At 55.9% G+C, this 19,263-nt stretch overlaps 1 protein-coding gene across 1 annotated transcript in view; it reads left to right on the forward strand.

Annotated features, from left to right (window-relative positions):
• The window catches only part of LOC112117203 (glucagon receptor-like), a 19,790-nt gene extending 968 nt beyond the window's left edge, over positions 1-18,822 (forward strand). The window contains exons 2-12 of the mRNA XM_024215115.2: positions 1,537-1,633; positions 3,187-3,294; positions 10,619-10,740; positions 11,472-11,578; positions 11,946-12,102; positions 13,243-13,402; positions 14,138-14,198; positions 15,259-15,328; positions 16,216-16,304; positions 17,621-17,759; positions 18,685-18,822. Coding sequence (XP_024070883.2) covers positions 1,537-1,633; positions 3,187-3,294; positions 10,619-10,740; positions 11,472-11,578; positions 11,946-12,102; positions 13,243-13,402; positions 14,138-14,198; positions 15,259-15,328; positions 16,216-16,304; positions 17,621-17,759; positions 18,685-18,822 — 1,248 coding nt within the window. The remainder of the gene's footprint in view (positions 1-1,536; positions 1,634-3,186; positions 3,295-10,618; positions 10,741-11,471; positions 11,579-11,945; positions 12,103-13,242; positions 13,403-14,137; positions 14,199-15,258; positions 15,329-16,215; positions 16,305-17,620; positions 17,760-18,684) is intronic.
• Positions 18,823-19,263: the final 441 nt, after the last annotated feature.

A 19,263-nucleotide genomic window follows, 5' to 3' on the forward strand; every position in this document is an offset into this window, starting at 1 on the left:
GGGCTAGCACCAGTGATGGCCAGAACTCAGAAAGAGTCTCAGCGCAGATGAGAACACAGAGCTGATCTCCTCTGCCCTGGCAGTGTGTAGGGAGAGCGGTGGGTTGTCGGGTGGCCAGGACCCAACTCGGATGCTCGACAGGGTTTTCCTGGAATTTCGTCAGATACCCCTTAATGTTCTCAGGGTGATAGGACCTGCTGCACCCTTCCCCCAGCTGCCAGTGCCCCCTAATCCTGACCCAAACACCCCACTATAGCAAGATTGGGTTCCCTACCGCTCTCCACCCCCTGCCCTGGGCCCCACCCACAGCTGTGCCTAGGGCCCTCAATCCAGCCCTGCACCCCCTGCCGTTCCAGCCCTCGGCCCCCCCACAGCTGTGCCGATGGCCCTCAATCCAGCCCTGCACCCTCTACCGTTCCAGCCCTGGGCCTCCCCACAGCTGTGTCCATGGCCCTCAATCCAGCCCTGCACCCTCTGCCGTTCCAGTCCCGGGCCCCACCCTAGGGTTACCAACCCTCCCGGTTTGGCCAGGACTCTCCCAGAATCGGGCTCGATCTCCCGGAGGCTACTGAAGCCAAACTGGGAGATTTTAGGCTGCTAAAAGTCCGGCGGCACAGCAGGGCTAAGGCTGGCTCCCTGCCTGCACTGGCTCCATGCCGTTCCCGGAAATGGCCAGCATGTCTGGCAGTGGGTCCTAGGAAGAGGCACGGCTAGGGGGTCTCAACACGCTGCCCCCGCCCCGAGTGCCGACTCCCATTGGGAACAGGGAACCGTGGCCAATGGGAGCTGCACGGGTGGTGTTTGCAGGTAGCGTCAGCGCGCAGAGCCGCCTAGCTGCCCATGAGCCTAGGAGCCACTGCCAGACATGCTGCCAACTTCCGGAACCCACCCGAGCTAAGTGCCACCCAGCTGGAGCCTGCACCCCGAACCCCTTCCCGCACCCCAACCCCCTGCCCCAGTCCCCTCCAGCACCCAAACTCCCTCCTGGAGCCTGCATGCCGAACCCCTCCTGCACCCCAACCCCCTGCCACAGCTGTTAGCGCCCTCCCGCACCCAAACACTCTCCTTGAGCCCGAACCCTCACCCACACTCTGAACCCCTTGACCCCACCCTCCAGCCCAGAGCCCACACCCCATCCCGCACCCCAACCCTCTGCCCCAGCCCGGTGAAAGTGAACGATGGAGGGAGGGGGGCTGGAGTGAGCTGGGGGTGGGGCCTCGGAGAAGGGGCAGGGCAGGGGCTGGGGCTTGGGGCAGGGGGACAGGTGGGAGCAAGGGTGTTTGGGTTTGTGTGATTAGACAGTTGGCAACCCTACCCCACCCACAGCTGTGCCGATGGCCTTCAATCCAGCCCTGCACCCACTGCCATTCCAGCCCTGGGCCCACCCACAGATCTAGCCTCTGCCTCGTGCTGCACGCTGATCTGGCTGAGCAAGTGGGAAGGGGCTGCATTTTTCCTGGCGGTCCCTGTGCTCCAGGCAGGGCTACCGGAGCCCTGGGCAGGCGTGAGACTCTAACCTGAGATCTGTCCTCCCAGCACTGCAGAGCGAAAGTTCTGGAGAAGACCTTCGAGGAGTGGATGAGATACCGGGACGAGTGCTTGAAGAAGCTGGCAAATGAGCCATACCCCACAGGTAGGGCAGCCCGCAGGGGCAGTGCTGGGGGGTTTGGAGACCATGTTTAAGCACAGTGGATTTACTGCCTATGGCCACATACCCGCAGGGGCAGCTCCCTCCCAGCAGGGGTTGTATGGCTTTGCTTTCGGCTTAGACCGGCGATGGCCACAGTGAAATCTTGGACTGGGGGACTGTGCATGGGCAGGCTGGAGCTAAGACACTCGAAGCATGCCTGCGCTTTTGCAAGTGCGGGGAGAGAAACTCCCACAGGCCAGCCGTTTCCTGGGGATGAGGGCTAGGAGCTGGGATGTTTCAGGACACGACAGTCCCTGCAACTCTGCCCCCCCCCAACAACTGCCAGAGGCTCCCCCCGCCCCATGGTTCATTAATACTACGACCCGCAGTGCTGATTGCCTCATGGCCATTCCACTCTCCAGCCAGTCCCCGGCCTGCTGTCTGAGCTAAGAGCCACCTGCTGCGGCTGACTCACCAGCCTGCTCAAAAGCCCACCCCGACTAGCTATTTACGGCCCCCAATCTGTGCGACCATGGGCAGCATCTGCCCAGCTTGCACTGTGTTAGCCACCATCGACCCATTGTGACGCCACCATGGCAACTGGCTGCACGTCCAAGGTGAGGAACTCAGAGCCTGTCTCATCAAAGGCCGAGAGGAGATGAGACAGACACATGGGCAGAGGTTTGCAGAGAGTTCCTGGGGCACTTGGGTGGCAGGTGGCATGGCCCCCACAGTGTGGCACTTGGAGCTCTGGGTGCTGAGAAGAAGCAAAGCATGGTGCAGGGCTCCAGGAGACAACTCAGCTGGGCTGCCTGCTCCCTGGGAAATCCTGTCCAGGGTCCAGGCCGACAGCCGGCACTCAGACTGGCACATGAGACAGCTGCCAAGGTCCCAGGCCCAGGTCAGTGCGAGGGCGGGCAGGATTCTGGGAGTCTGGCCATCACTAGGCGTTGCTGGGCTCTAGCCTTTGCATTGCAGTAGTACCTTGGGGCCCCAGTCAGAGGTCAGGGTCCCACGGTGCTAGGCGCTGTGCAGACATGGAACAGAGCAATGTACAGACCAAGTAGGGCAGGTTCCCAGGGAGTGTGCACACAATCACTGAAGCTCGCAGTTTTAAAGCTAAGTCTCAGCATTTTGATTCAAGGAGCTCCCAGTAGTAGCCTGGGTCACTGTGACCATGAGAATGGCCAACAGGCTGGCAGCACCCCACAAGGGCAGGTGACCCGAAGCTCAGGGAAGTCAGGGCCTAAGTGAGTCCCAGGACATTGGATCAGGCTCTCCCTGAGAGCAGCAGCTGCTGGCTGGGATGGCTGGAGAGCTGTTTGCAGAGTGGCTTTTGGGTGGCGGCAGGTGGAGAGTTCCAACCCGCCGTGCAGAGCGAGTCGGCACGGGAGGGGAATGAGGAATGTTCTCCACTAACAGGTGTGACCACCTGCAATTCCCTAGGCCAGGCTGTTTGCAAGGCCTGTGTAAGCAGATGATGGGAATGGTGCAGACCAGGCACTGCGCAGACAGCTGGCCTCTTCCCTCCTGAGCTTTGCCTTTGTCCTTCTAAGGGCTCTACTGCAACCGGACGTTCGACATGTACGCTTGCTGGCCAGATGGGAGCCCGGGCAGCACCATCAACGTGTCCTGTCCTTTCTACCTGCCATGGTTCGAGAAAGGTAATGCCCCAGTGCCCTGTTCTGGAGTCTGGCATCTGACTCCACAGGGAGTCACAATCCTCTCCACTGTGGAGATGGGGAAACTGAGGCACACCACAGGGAACTGACTTGCTCAGGGTCACAAGTCAGCGGCAGGGCTGTGAGTAGGACCCGGGGATTCACTTTCCCTAAACCCTCAGGGCCTTGCACACCTCAGGGCGTCACTCACCCCTGCACAGAGTGGGTGTGAAACACGACCAGGTCTCCCACAGTGAAGTGTCTCACGCTCGCTGTGCACTGGTGAGTGACTGCACAAGGGGTTAGAATCAGGTGCCTGGCACCTCCGAAGAGGCACTCAGCACCAGGGCTGCAGGCTCACATGCAAAGGTGCCTTTTTGCTGTGCCTGCATATGGGGAGGGAGGCCCATCGCCTGCACCCCCCCCCTCATGGGGCAGGAGGAGCCCCTCTCTATAGCACTCCCCTCACCTGGGTCAGCTTGCCCCATGACTCTGTTGCCTTCATGGGCCACTCACCCAACCCAAACAGCTGCAAACGGCCCGACAGCCTGCACCAGGCCCTGTAGCCTCATCACCCAGGGTGAGTCTGCGAGGGATGGGAGAACAGCTTGGAAACAGGAGAATCCACCTGCCTCTGCAGCCAGAATCCCCTGCAGACAGGCCCTGTGCTGAGCCCCCAGTGCAGGGTAACCATCTCCCCACCACACACCCCTGCCACTCTTGGGCATCTCTTCCTCTGCCAGTGGGAGCCCAGAGGGGCAGCCAATACACAGTGAGAGAGGCTGTCATGAGGAGGCTCCTGGCCTGACTCCAAGGGTCTCAAGGGCCAGCCTGGCCTTGTGGCCTGATCTTACAGAGCCATGTGCTGGGCTGTGCTCATCCACTCCACGCTGGGAGAAGCATCTGAATGTTGCGGTGGTGCTGTCAGCCCTCTGGGGCTCCTCCATCACTGGAGAGGGTTGGCAACAAACTAAGCCAGCCATAGGCCCCAATAGAGGGCGTCCCTGTGGTAGCATAAACCAAATGTACCCATAGTTCTTTGAGTATCGACAGATTTTTATTCAGGCATCACACACGTCCTGGCAATACAGTAACTCCCCACTTAAAGTCGTCCCGGTTAACATTATTTCGTGGTTACATTAGGGAACATGCTCGTTTAAAGTTGTGCAATGCTCCCTTATAACATTGTTTGGCAGCCGCCTGCTTTATCCACTGTTTGCAGAAAGAGCAGCCCATTGGAGCTAGCTGGTAGGGGCTTGGAACCAGGGTGGACCAGCAGCCCCCTTATCAGCTCCCTGCTCCCCTAAGTTCCCTGTGCAGCAGCCGCCCAGCAGGCTATCGATTTCAGGGCAGTTCAGCTGTCCCTCCCACAACTGCCGTGTGCTGCTCCTGCCCTCTGCCTTGGAGCTGCTCTCAGGAGCCTCCTGCTTGCTGTGAAGGAGGGGGGGAGGAAGAAGTGTGTTAATGTCAGGGTGTCCCCTCCCCTGCTCCTGCCCCCCACTTACCCCATCTACATAGAGTGGGCGGGGGGGGGGGAAATACGACAGGGCTCAGGCCGGAGAGCACTTGCTGGCATCTGCTTCTGTCTCAATTTGCTGATCTACTTAAAAGGGCAATGTACTTAGAGTGCAGTCAGCGTACTTAAAGGGGCAATGCATGTCTCTCTCACACACACGGTGTATGTCTCTGTCTCTCTCTGCCATGCTGTCTCCTCTCTCTCCATTCATGCTGCCTTGTAGAATGTGAGGCTACATTAACAACAATGTGTTAACCCTTGAGGGCTCAGCCGAGTGCTAGTTCATCATTTAGCAGTAAGGCATTCCCTGGGAAATATCCCACCCTCTTCCACCCTCTGACTCCACCACCTCAACCAAGCTTCACAATCATCATTGCTGTGTACAGTATTACATTGTTTGTTTAAAACTTATACTGTGTATATGTGTGTATATATACACAAAATATAGTCTTTTGTCTGGCAAAAAACATTTCCCTGGAATCTAACCCCCCCTATTTACATTAATTCCTATGGGGAAATTGGATTCGCTTAACATCGTTTCGCTTTAAGTAGCATTTTTTAGGAACATAACTACAACGTTAAGCGAGGAGTTACTGAAGGTTCACGGTCCCAGGCATTTCCTCAGTCACTAACAACGCACAACACAACCTTAGAACAACTGCATGTTTCCTTGTTTCACTCCCAACCTATGCCCGCTAGTGTAGGGTTGCCAACTTTCTAATTGCTGAAAACCGAACACCCTTGCCCTGCCCCGCCTCTTCCCCTGAGGCCCCGCCCCTGCTCACTCCTCTCCCCCCTCCCTCCGCTGCTTACTCTCCACCCCCCTTCGCTCAGTCCCCCCTCTCCCAGGACACACCTGCTGCCTGCAGAGTCAGGCTGGGAGGAGCTGACATGGAGCCTGCCCACCTGCCCAGTTGGGACACAGCGGGGGTCGGTCCCCGGAGCAAGGGGCCAGGGCAGGGAGGGATTGGTCCCTGTAGCAAGGGGCCAGGGCAATCGGGGCATGGGGGGAAGAAGGAGGGGAGCAGACAGGAGTCCTCCCGTCCCCCCGGGCGGTAGCACCTACCTCTTGGAGCCCAGTCCCGAAGCAAGCCACTGCTCTCTGTCAGGCATCAGCAGCTGAGAGGAGAGCAGCTCCTTCATGTGTAGGGCCCTACCAAATTCACAGCCATGAAAATCGTGTCATGGTCCTTGAAATCTGGTTTCCACCTGTGAAATCTGGTCTTTTGTTTGCTTTTCCCTAGACAATATAGATTTTACGAGGGAGATCAGCGTTTCTCAAATTGAGGGTCCTGACCCAAAAGGGAGTTGCAGGGGGGTCACAAGGTTATTTTAGGGGGGTCACAATATTGCCACCTTTACTTCTGTGCTGCCTTCAGAGCTGGGCAACTGGAGAGTGGTGGCTGCTGGCTGGGAGCTCAGCTCTGAAGGCAGAACTGCTGCCAGCAGCAGCGCAGAAGTAAGGATGGCATGGTATGATCCTTTCATTCGGTGATACCTGGGGGTGTCTGGTGGAGTTCACTCATTCTTACATCATGTCCTTGCTTTGGAATGAGGACCCGTAATACCCACCCATTTTGCACACTACGTTCACTATGTCACTTATAATGAGGTGTGAGCTCCTGATCAGCTTTGGTCTGGGACCATCCTCTAGCACAAACTCTCCAACTCTTGCGAGTACTGGATCTTCACTAGTCCTGATTTTACCTGTATACTATCATTGGAGGCATATGGAGACAATGCATTAGTAACACCCTCTCTTCACTTCTGTCTTTTTTGTCTCTCCAGTAAAGGCAAACAGGTTAAAGCATCTGCATTTCCAGCTTCTTACCAGCTTTGTACAAAACAGAATATTCATAGGCTCTTAATGTCACCGCCTGCCTCTGGATTCTGGGAGATGCCATTTGTGGTACAGCCTTTGTCTCATTAAACCTGGAGAGGAGGGGGTTGTGATCGGTGCAGATTATAAACCTACGTCCTCATATATATATTTGTGAGACTTCTGCACCCCAAAGATAACAGCTAATCCTTCTCAATCTAGCTGTGAATAATTATGTTCAGCAGAAGACAGAGTCCGGGATACAAATCCAATTGATTGCTCTGATTCATCCACCATCTGGTGAACTAAAACGGCTCCAATTCCATAAAGAGATGCATCACAAGTCAAGAACGGTTTTTTAGCAGCTTGATAATGGACCGGGACTTCTGAGGACCGCAGCTCTGATATATGCCAAGTACAGAGGCATACTGAATTCCTGAATTCCTTTGACTTTATCTCTCACTGGGTGTAGTCCCAGGGCATCCACGTTATATCCCAAGCATATCACTTCATGTACCAGGAAGGAAGACTGATCCTTTTTTAGCACGCACCTGCTTTCATTAGCCCGTTTAGCACTTTTGCTAAATGTTGTAACTATTTTGTGTCAGTGGTATCTGTCATTAGTATGCCATCCAAATATACTGCCTGCCGTGGGGTACACTCACTGCTGTGGTGCTTCCTTGTGGCTACATATGGGGGGTTAGTTCTCATCCGGTCTGGTGCCCCCCTTCCATTGCTCATTTGCTAGCTCTGCAATCTCTCTCTCTGGACTTGGGGTGTTCCCTCTTCATGACTCGACCCCGCCAGGTCACTATAGTCCTCCCTTTCCAGGGTATCAAAGTCCCACTGGACCAACTGTCTCAGGCAGTCTTCTGATCCACTGCCAAGTCTGTGCCACTTTCCTAGTGGCTGGCAGGGGAACCCAGGCCTGCCCACTACTCCAGATTCCAGCCCAGGGACCCTATGCCCAGCAACTGCAGTCTGCTCAACCTCCAACCTGTTGCCATGCCTTGGCCTCTTTCCTAACTCTTTTCTCTATTTTCTGGCCCATCTCCACTCCCCATGGTTACTTCACCCCTCTCGGCTTCTTGCCTGAGTCTGCAGTCCAAGGCAGGATCCCAGGGCTTACTCCCCCCTAGAACTCCTCCTTGTACCTAGCCAACTCCCCTCCTCTCTAGGGAGTGACTAACATAGCTCCTGCTAAAACTGCAAACAGATCCTCAGGCTTTGGAACTGAGTACTGTTCTAATTGTGAGACCCTCTTTACAGGCAATTTACAGTCCCCAAATATGCGTACGGTGCCGTCTGGCTTTAACACTGGTACTACTGGTGCAGTCCATTCAGAAAACTTTCTGGATCCACAATGCTAAAGGCCAATGGAAAGGACACCAGCACTCACTGGTTCAAATTCTGGGATGCTTGTGATGTCCCAAACAAAGACCTGATTGAATGCCTTCCCCATTGGCAGCAGACTGTGCTCAACCTCATGCGGACAACACGCGGAAGGTGTGTCTATCTCCTTCACTGATGGAAAAATCAAAGAATCACCGAATTGTAACTGTGGTGAGGTACAAACCATGCAACACATTATGGACAACTGTCCCATTCCCAGTTATGGTGGTGGCACAAGGGGGATCCACCTGGCTCAAAGCATTAGAATGGCTTTCGATTTGCCAGATTCAGTTATAATCCCAGACTGTTGCTTTTCAAATGCCATACAAAAGAAGAACAGGCTCAATAATACCAGTGGCTCTAGTTTTTTTAATTAAATTTCTACTTTTTGTTTCATAACAGAGGGTACAGATCTGGGTTTGAAATAACAAGGTGTGACATTTATGTAGATTTTTAGCAGTCATGCCTTTTAAGGTGCCCCGTTCATCTTTAAATACTCCTTATATGTATTTAAAACAGTTTCCAGAACTAGATCATTTTCTGATTTCAAGTGATGCACTTTTCCCTTCCAGTCCAGTGAAAGGTCATCCAACAATCCTTGACCGAGCAACTTTGGGTCAGGGCCTTCAGTCACAAGCAATGGTGGATGCCTTATTTGGCTCTGGTGGGAAACCTTTGCATTGATGGCTCCCAGTATCTTTATTGCTTCTCCAGTGTTTCATTTTATCCTATGTTTCTGCACTGGAGATGGTTTGCTATCTTTCCACAAGGTCTCACATGCTTCTTGGCTCATAATAGTCATGCTACATCCCATATTTGAGTTCAAACCGTGCATTTCCCCCCCACTTACAGTCAGTCCAATATGAATGGGATCTACTTTAGGAATATTTGTTTCAGTTATACTATAGATAGGATAAGTCACTTCCTCCTCTTCTTTTTCACTGCTTTCCTTCTTCAGTACATGAAAGGTACTGTGGCTATGAGGCTGCTTTTCATCATGGTTTTATGCCTCTGCTTGCTTGGTTTTATTTTGACACAGTCTTCTAACATGCCCAGTCAATCTGTAAATGTGACATTTTTTATGTTTAAATCTGCAGACATTTGGGGTGTGTTTGCCTCCACAATAACACTCCCTGCTACTGATTGGATCACTTTCCCAGGTTGCTTGGCAATTTTGTGCACAGTACCTTGTGTTTCCTGAATGCTCTTCTGAAGGCTTCTGTGACTTGTGTTTGTAAATCCTGTACGTTTTTCTTTGCAGATTCCATAGCCTGGGCTGATTTCAGAGCTGTTTCAAATGTTAACTGTGTCCAGACAGTAATCTCCTTTGCATTCTGTCATCATTAATGCCACAAACTAATCTGTCTCTTGGCATTTGTGTCAGAGTTACACCATAATTGCAATCTTGAGGGAGCCTCCTCAGTTCTGCCACAAATTCTCCTACTGTCTCCCCCGATTTCCTTGATCGAGAGTTAAACTTAAATCGTTCTCCTGTTTCACTGGCTGTTGGGTTGAAATGGTTTTTTAACAGATTTACTAGCTCATCAAAAGTTTCATCTCCAGGCTTTTCAGGGGTTAACAGGCCCCTACACTGCTGAATGTGATAGCTTTCTGCTTACTTTCATCTGTCATAGCATTAGCAGTGACAAAATAAGATAATATTTTGCAGTATTCTGCCCAAGTTTGCGGATTAAATGGTAAAATGGTCCCAAAGGTTGCAGCCATTTCCCTGGTGTTTGTGAGGATACTAACGCACGCTTTCCTTTTGTCTTCATTGAGGGGTCGGCTCCACCTCATCACCATAGATTGTAGCTTAAACCAGTGGTTCTCAAAGCCGGTCTGCTGCTTGTTCAGGGAAAGCCCCTGGCGGGCCGGATCAGTTTGTTTACCTGCTGTGTCCGCAGGTTCGGCCGATCGCAGCTCCCACTGGCCGCGGTTCGCCACTCTAGGTCAGTGGGGGCTGCAAGAAGGGTGGCCAGCAAATCCCTCAGCCCGCGCCGCTTCCCGCAGCTCCCATTGGCCTGCAGCAGCGAACCGCAGCCAGTGGGAGCCGCGATCGGCCGAACCTGCAGATGCAGCAGGTAAACAAACCAACCTGGCCCGCTAGGGGCTTTCCCTGAACAAGTGGCGGACCGGCTTTGAGAACCACTGGCTTAAACCAAATGTACTCCAACTTCTTTGAGTATTAACGGTCTCTTTAGTCAGTCAACACTCATCTATCCTGGCAATAGCTCCACAGTTGCCAACAATGCACAACACAACTCTAGAACAGCCATACATTTCCTTCTTTAACTATCTGCCTATTCCCCCGACTTCTTTGCTAGGCCTGAAGCAGAGCTCTGTGGAGCTGGAAAGCTTGTCTCTCTCACCAACAGAAGTTGGTCCAGTAAAAGATACCATCTCACCCACCTTGTCTCGCTAATATCTGAGCTCAACATAGCTACAACACTGCAGACATACTCCTCTTAGAGGCTGGTTTATTATACATATTATAACGGTCCCCAGGATTGCCAGTTGTGGGGAGCCTGGGGGATCAGGCTTTTGTCTGAGGGGAAGGCAGTCAGCCTGAAAGGTGACCCTGGTGCGCTCTGTGTCTGCAGTGAAACACGGGCTAGTGAGCCGCAAGTGTGGGCCGGATGGGCAGTGGGTGATGGTGAACGGCACGCAGCCATGGAGGGACTACTCCCAGTGCGAGGAGGAGATGGAGTCCACCATGGAGGAGGTGAGGCTGCTGCTCCTGATGGGGTTGCCCCCGGCTCTGTCCACGCCAGCCCCCTGACATCCCAGTGGCGTGGGCTGGGTCCCAGCCAGACCTGGGCTGGGCTGGGCTGGGAGGAGAGTTGGTGTTGGGGAGTGGGGGACACAGGAGCCTGAAACAAGAGGGATAGGTGGTGGCAGGATGTAATAATGCACAGGAGGAGGGGAGTGGGGATGGATGTGTTAAAACGCACGGGGGGAGGGGCGTGTTATAACGCCTGGTGGGGAGGGGAGACCATTCAGAAATAGAGTTCAATGTAAACACAAGTGCACAGCTCCCTCCCCATCTCTGCTCAGTCACATGCTGCCTCCCCCTTCTTGGGGTGCTGAACCCCCACTCCCTGCTCTCCTCTCCCCAACGAATCCCATTGTCTGGCTGGGGCTGGGGTGGTCACAGCTTCCCACTGAGCCCCTCAGCCCCACTCCCGGGTCATTGTGGAGGCCATTCAGAGGCCCTCGCCAGCCGGGGAGCTCAGAACTCAGCTCCCTGGGGTGAGGAGGGTGTGAGGTCAGGCCCCAGCAGCCCAGGTACATGGCTGAGCTGGGGCCAGGGACCCAAGCCCACTGTCCCGCAGGACTCTGTTTCAGCAGGGCTAGTGTGTCCCCCGGTGGGCGCTCGGAGTGCGGGGAAGCCAGTGGGGGCGGGGGTGGCAGAACTGACTGTCTGCCTCACTGGGTCCCCTTTGCCCATGCCAGGAAGGGGCCCGCCAGCTGATGGTGAGTTTCAAGGTGCTCTACACGGTGGGATACTCGCTGTCGCTCCTGGCGCTGGTCTCCGCCCTGCTCATCCTCACCATCTTCAGGTAGGGCCTGAGCCTGGGGCACAGGTGCTGTGTGTGCTGCACCGGCAGGGCGTGCAGCGGGGCTCTCCAGTGGGATGATCCTGTGCTGGGCGCTGGGCGCAGTGCTGCTGCAACTGACTCTAGCATTGCAGGCATTACAGTGCCTCCTGCTGGGGCAAGCAGGCAGTGAATGAGCTGTGAGCTTGGCACAGCTAGCCCTCCTGCTGCTTTCCCTAATCCTGCTTGGAGAGGGTCGGATGGCAGTAGCTGAGCGCTCCCCCCGGCCAGTGCTTCTCCCCCCTGGCCTGCAGTGCGTGATGCAAGGAGAAGGTACATTCTTTTTCCTCAGCTCTCCAGCGCTGAAAGCCGTCTCTCTCTCTGGGCCTAGGAAACTCCGCTGCACCCGCAACTACATACACGCAAACCTCTTTGCCTCCTTTGGGCTGCGGGCCATCTCGGTGATTGTCAAAGATGCGCTGCTGGAGAAGCGGTGGGGCATGGAAATCCTGCATGTGTCTGACTGGGAAGCGCTGCTGAGCAACGAGGCAAGCCCACCAAGAAACCAAATTCTCCTTGGGTGGGGGTGGAATCTAACTGCCAATGCCTGCGCCCCACTCCCTGGCTAGCCATGGTGGCTACCTGCTGTGCCCAGGTCCATAGCCCGACAGCTGGGCAGGGAGGCTTGACTTGGGGCTGGGGATGCGATCTCTGGGTGCTGGTGGATCTGAGTGCCAGTCAGTGCTCAGATCCACCAGCACCCAGGGATTGCACCCCCAGCCCCAACCACTAGGTGGACCTGGGAGCACTCAGAAGGACCCTCTGGATGGGTGCATCTATTGGCTTAGCCGGAGGGGGGTTCTGCCAGTCTCCCACAGGTGAATTTTTAAAAGCTGTTGAGGATCCTAAATCAGCACCACAATATGTATGTGAGCTTAAAAACCTCCACCCAACAAAGCAGGGGAAATCAGCCCCTCCTTCACTGGCCTACCAAAACCTGAGTTGATGGATCCCTTCCCCCTTCCTCAGGGTCGGGCAGCCCAGTGGCTGGAGCACTGGTCGGGCACTCAGGAGACTCAGGTTCTCTTCCTGGCTTTGCTAATGGGTGATCTCGGGCACATCGTGTCCCCTTTCTGTGCCTCAGTTTCCCCATCTGTAAAGTGGGGGTCATGATAGAAAAGTGCCATAGAACTGGTTGTTGTTATTTTATTAACAAATGACCTGCCCCCTGCAATGCTTCCCACACCCTATCACTGAGCCAAGTGATGATATTTCCCCTGCTGGCCAAGATCCGCTGTGCCTTCCCTCCCGTCTCTCCCCAATAGCCCGCCTGGCCGTGTCTCTGATGGGATGAGAGTTGGGCACTTTGCTCTGGGAGATGAAGCCCTGGATGTGAACAGGATCACCAGAGCAGCAGGGGAGAGCACCCTCCAGTGGGGTGATGTAGCCTGGATCTCCCTGCGACTCCTGGTCACATCCATGTTAGCCTACCCAGTGGTGGGCCATGCCTGGTGTCATGGGGGGCACAGGGTGTGCTGGTTAATAGAGACTCCCTGGTGGGAATAGACAGTGCTCTAGGCATATCCCAACTGGCTGCACTTCTAGTCCCAGGTCCCCAGCTCAGAGCATCCTAGTCTCCTCTTCCTGCACAGTCACTTTCTCTCTGTCTCTGGGGCTCCTCTCCACAGGCTGCAGTTGGCTGCCGGGTGGCTCAAGTCGTGATGCAATACTGTATTCTAGCCAATCACTACTGGTTTCTGGTGGAAGCCGTCTACCTGTACAAGCTTCTGATTGGAGCGGTGTTTTCCGAGAAGAACTACTACACGCTCTACCTGTACCTAGGCTGGGGTGAGAAGGAGAATGGGAGTGAGTGTGAACGGTGGCCTGGGCGTGTGTGTGTGTGCACACAAGGAGGCAGCATGGTGAGGATGTGGGCATGAGGTGTGGGTAGGCAGTGTGGGGATGCATATGGCATGGGTGAGTTGGGTGTGTGCCTGTGGTGTGGTCAGGTAGCATGTGCGGGCAGGCGTGGGGGCCTGGGCGGGCAGGGGTCTGGGGGTACGTGTGTACGGTGTTTGCCGAAGTGAGTACTAGAATTACAGAGGATGTATCGGGGAGCACAGGGGGATGTGGGGCGCTCCAAGAGGGCAGAGACTCGGCCAAGTGGGCAAATAGCCACCAGGTTCCCCACCTGGGTGACTTGGCAATGGACTGACACCCAAGTGGTTTCCATTCGGTTCTACGTGCCCATCAGACAGCAGCTCACGCCCCTAAAGCAGGATCACTGCTCACTGCTGATAGCGCCTCACCAGGAGGGTTAAGAACTTAGTGACATGGATGAGTGGTGACCCCTAGTGGCGCATGCATGACACAGGAAACCCTCGCTAGGTGGGGAAAGTGGAGGCTTGGGGTTGTGGCCTGTCCTCAGTCCCCCAGGGATGAGAATCCCCCGGAGGGCAGGAGCAGGTCTCTGCCTGGATCAGGGAGGGGAGAGGGGGTAGGACATCCCCTCAGTTTGTGAGAGCTGCCGTCTCAGCTCAGGCAGGTGCTTGGACTTCACAGGGTTTGCTGTGTGACTTGCAGGAACCCCCGTGGTGTTCGTGGTGCCGTGGCTGGCGGCCAAGTACCTGAAGGAGAACACAGAGTAAGTGCAGACGCTCCTCGCTCCGCTCCCACAGCAAGCCAGGCTCCATGCTTCGCACCACCTGGGTTCTAGTACGGAGCAGCCATGGGAAAGGCAGGGAGAGCTCTTCCACTGAAACCAACGTGCATTGACTGCTGGGGAGAGAGGCATCTGATTCCTCCACTGCCATGGCCCACCCCGGCCCTGGTGTGACTCCCCTAGGGGTGAGGGAAGAGTTCAGCCTCCAGGGTTTGGTCAGTGCTTGGCCCCCCTGGTGGGGCAGGGCTGGTCATGAGTAGGGTGACCAGACAGCAAGTGTGAAAAATCGGGATGGGGGTGGGTGGTAATAGGAGCCTATATAAGAAAAATACTCAAAAATAGTAACTGTCCCTATAAAATCGTGACATCTGGTCACCCTAGTCATGAGTGCTGTGCTTGGAGGTGCTTTCTGGGATGGTCTTTGCATAGTGGGAGCAGAGCAAAGACCCACCCAGCTGATTTCCCACAGGCCACCAAACGGGGCTGGTCACTGCTGACCTGGGCCCCTGGAACTGGGCCCGGGAGTGAACGGCTCCATCTTCCAAGCCACGGAGCTATTGGGGATAAGCTCTCAGCCTCAATAGCCCAGCCAAGACCATCAGGAGGAGACATGAAAAGGAGCCCATCCTTGGCCTGGCGGTGGGACTTGTGGGCTGACTCCTGGGGGTAGCGAGCTCCAGCCATCAGGGAAACACAGGCCTGACCTTCCAAGCTCCCGCTGCGGCAGAATCTGAGGCACCCTCCAGGGTGTGGGGCAGGGAAAGAGATTCTTTCACTAGCCCACAGCTCACCAGGCTCCTGCAGTCCCTGCCCTGGCCCCTGCTGGAAGCAGACAGGTTAGCTCCGGGGGTGGGTGAGATGGGAAAGGATTCCAACCCCTGGAAAATGGGCAGGCTGGCAGCGCCTCTGTCCAATGGGCCAGGACGTCCCAGTGATACAGTGGCTGTGCTTTCACCTGGCCCCGCTCTGGCTGTGGATGAAGCACGGCTCTCCTGCCCGCTGGCTCCCTGGTGTTTAACAGCATGCCTCTCTTGTGCCACAGGTGCTGGGCTCTGAATGAGAACATGGCCTACTGGTGGATCATCAGGATTCCCATTCTACTGGCGTCCCTGGTAGGTGATCTCAGAGGTCTGTGATCGGAGGTCACATACGAGGCATGGTGTCTCTCAGATGACAGCAATTAGTCTCTTGCAGTCACTGATAGTCTGGCTCAGCTCAGAGGTTGAACATGGCCCAAGGATAGCAGCAGCTCCTGCTGTAGAAATCACCATCCCTAATCCACAGCACTGCACCCTTCCCTAGTGACTTTCCCACGAGCCTGCCCTGGGAGGGAGCTCAGAATCATTATCCCACTGAACAGCTGGGGAAACTGAGGCTCTGGGGAGCACTCAGCCAGTCAGGAGCAAGCGCCTACACCTCCTGGCTTGCAGTCCCCTTGTCTAACCAGTAGGGGGTGACAAAGAAAGGAGACTTGTCCCCGCCAAGTAGCTAACCCAATTGAACCCCTCTGATTAAAAGAGAAACACCCATATGTGGGGTCCTGGCCCCGGCCCCTCCAGATTCCTGACCTGGATGTCAGGGCAAGCAGAGTCAGGACCCCAGAGACGCCATCCCACATGTTCTGTTGAGCCCAGTGCATGCTTGGAGAGGGCTGTGTGAGTCTAGTGGGGGCCGGGTGGCTCCCCAGGCCGTGCCGATGGGCTCGCTGTTGAGTCTCTGGGGACGTTCATGCTGCTCCCTGCCCCACAGATATTCCTGCCTTCACTGTTACTCCCTGCATGTCCCTTCCCCTCGTTCCTCCAGAGGTGCTGAGCGTGACCCACTTCCCTTCATGCTCAGCTGCCCCTGCCCTCAGAGGCCGTCACTGTCAGGGTGACCCGGGGAGCCCAGGAAGGATAAAGGGGGGTGCTCAGCCTACAGCCCCCCAAGGCTGGCCCAGACAATATGCAGGGCCCCCTGGATGAATGTAGAAGTAACCCTCCACGTCCTCCCCCCACAGATCAACCTGCTGATCTTCATGAGGATTCTGAAGGTGATCCTGGCCAAGCTGCGTGCCAACCAGAAAGGCTATGCAGACTACAAGCTCCGGTGAGCTGTCTGTGTGTGCGCCTGCTGGGAATGACTTCCCAATGGGTGCCTATTGCGCCGGCCATTCTGGATCTAGCTCCCCTGCATTGTAAACCCAGGTCGGTGGGACCCATGCATGTGGACTCGGTGTCCAAGCCTGCGCTTGTGTCCACACTGCATTGGAAGCCTGGACCCGCTAGCACCTCCATCCCGCACTACACAGACCGCCTGAGCCAGGTCTATGGCTTGAGCTCCATCCACATTGCAAAATGATAGGGCTTGGACCCCAGTCCCAGTGGGATGCAGGCTCAGACCCATCCCCTCGTGGGACTCAGGGCTTGAGTGCTTGCTGGCTGAGTTGGACAGATTTGTGTGTGGACCGTAGTGGGGGTTGGGCTCAAATCAGAGTCCGAGCCCAGGTTCACAATGCAGTGTAGACGTGCCCTCGGAGGTCTGGCCACGCAACCCACTGTTATGCAAATAGAACTGAGATTTTGTCAGCCATTACAGCAGGTTGTGTTAGCAAGTGGCTGTTAGCACAGGGTGTGTGTCTGTGTGTGTGTGCGTGCGCACAACAGATCAAGTCTGACCTGTGTATCACAGGCCCCTGAACACTCCCTCCCCCCATATACGCCTACAGGCTAGGATGCCAAAACTGTACCACCCACTTGCCTGACTTGAGGGTCTCGTTATCAATGTGGAGGTGTGGCCTGTGGCTCCTCCATCATTGGTACCAAATGGAGTTCATTGTGGCCACCGTTGCCCATGCCAAGCACTGATCCCAGTGTGTCATGCTCCATCTCAGCTGAGCAGCCTGACCGCATGGCATACTGGGACCTGTTGCCCTCTCAGGCAGGAGTGGCTGCAGGCAGGGGCAACGGTGGTGTTTGGGTGGGTGGGTTCACTGACCCCTGTAGGGGCTGGAAGAACATCTCCTCCCATTTCACACAGGGCAGCCCCCCCAGCGAAGCCTCCCAGCTCCTCCCCGGTCTGCTCCCAGAGCAGCATCCTGCTTGCCAACAGCCAACTCTCCGCTGTCCCATGCGGGCTCAGGCTGAGCCTGGGCAGTAACGATTCCCAGCTCCAAAGCACCACACGGCTGGTAGCTTGTGAATCCTCCCCAATCCCAGGCAGGGCAGGCAGCGATTACCCCTACATGAGACCCCAGGCCCTTAGGCCAGGCTGGGACTAGCACTCCATCTATCTCCTCTGGCCCTCAGCACAGATGTTACCATATTTCTCCTCACACACCACCCCCGCTTTCCTGCCCCTCTGAACACAGGGCCCCCCGGCCCTTCCATATGAACTCTGGGAGGGGGAATCTCGTCCTCTTTCAGGCTGGCCAAGGCCACGCTGACCCTCATCCCCCTCTTCGGGATCCACGAGGTGGTCTTCATCTTTGCCACGGATGAGCAGACCACAGGCATCCTGCGTTACATCAAAGTCTTCTTCACGCTGTTCCTCAACTCTTTCCAGGTGAGCCGGGAGCGCTGGGGCAGCCCCGCCTCAGGCAGGAGCAGAAAGCCTGTCCCCTCTTCCCCTCCCTTGTGCCACCATCACCCAGGGGAAAGCATGGCCCTTTCCCCTCCAGCCTGTCCACATTAGCCCATCAGGCCCGCTAGCCAAGCTGCAGCCCCTCCCCTGGCCCCACTGCTGTGTTGTGAGGCAGTGGGGCGTCGAGCTGGGCTGCTGCTGAGGAGCCCCCAGGACCCACACAGTCACCTGCCTTCCTTGGGCTGGAGGCAGGCTGGGCCATGCCCTGGACTGATGGCCCCTGCGAAACTGTTCCCGGCAGCGATGAGGTGCAAATCGGCATCTGGCAGCTGAAGTGTCGCGCTGTGCCACACTCCAATCACCTCCGACTGTGTCTGCTCAGCCCGTCCCTTTCAGCATGTAAGCCCTGCGTGGCTGGCCTGGTGCTCCTGGGCTCTATGCGTGGCTGGCCTGGTGCTCCTGGGCTCTACCCGCCTCATCCCATCGCCTGGAGCAGCCTGGAAATAGCAGGCCCATCCCTGCCTGCTGTTAGAGAGGTGTACATGCCTGCATGCTGGGCTGGCGATGGCATCCGCATGCACTGGAGGGAGAGCCCCATTTGGGCAGTGCATGGCCATGGCAGGCACAGGTCAGAGGCCTGTCCCCTGTGGGCCGAGGGCTGCCCCTCAGGAACCGTACCCTCCCTGTCCTGTTGTAACACTGCAGCGGGACCGGCTGGGGGGGATTGTGACTTAGGTGAGCATGTCGGGAGGGTTTTCCCCTCTAGCTGAAGCCAGCTGCGTCCCGGAAACTGGCCCTGTGGGATGCACTGAACAGCAGCTGCCAGGGCCTGGCAAAGCCAGGCTATCTTCTCAATGGGGAGGAGGGTCGCTGTGCTGCCTGGCTCACCCCTGTGCTTTCTCCCCAGGGTTTCCTGGTTGCCGTGTTGTACTGTTTTGCCAATAAAGAGGTAGGTGTCCCTTTGTCCTGCTCCCTGCTGGGGGGTTGCTCTCTGGCCCTGGAAACACCTGCAGTCAGGGCTCTAACCTGGAACTGTGCTCTGTAGCCCAACCCTGGGTCTCTCTCTTGGGCTTTCTCTTCATTACTCTCCTGCCAAGCTACTGCTGATTTGCTGTGTCCTGAATACAGAGACCATGCACCACTGGATATCCTGGGTGGTTAGGAGCCTTTGATTCTACTAAGAGCCTGTCGAGCTAAAAAACAAACCGGTTTTATTGGATGCATCCACCCTAGCTCGGGTAGGGGCTGCCTCGTATCATAGCAGAACTGGCGATATCATGCCCTGTGGCCACATGGTCCGGGGGCCAGCATGCCCCGGGGCTCACATAGGAACACAGTGGAGCTGTTTTTCAGTCCTTTGGGGGCAGGAACTGCCTCTTCCTATTCATGGGCCAAATCCCTCCCTGGAGCAACTCCACTGAAGCCAGGGCCTTGTACCTGTGCTGAGTTTGGCCCACACCTCTGGGCCCCTGATCCTGACTGGCAC

Source organism: Terrapene carolina, unplaced genomic scaffold (genome assembly GCF_002925995.2).
Source record: "Terrapene carolina triunguis isolate 2854851 unplaced genomic scaffold, T_m_triunguis-2.0 Scaffold695, whole genome shotgun sequence".
Taxonomy (NCBI): Eukaryota; Metazoa; Chordata; order Testudines; family Emydidae; genus Terrapene; species Terrapene triunguis.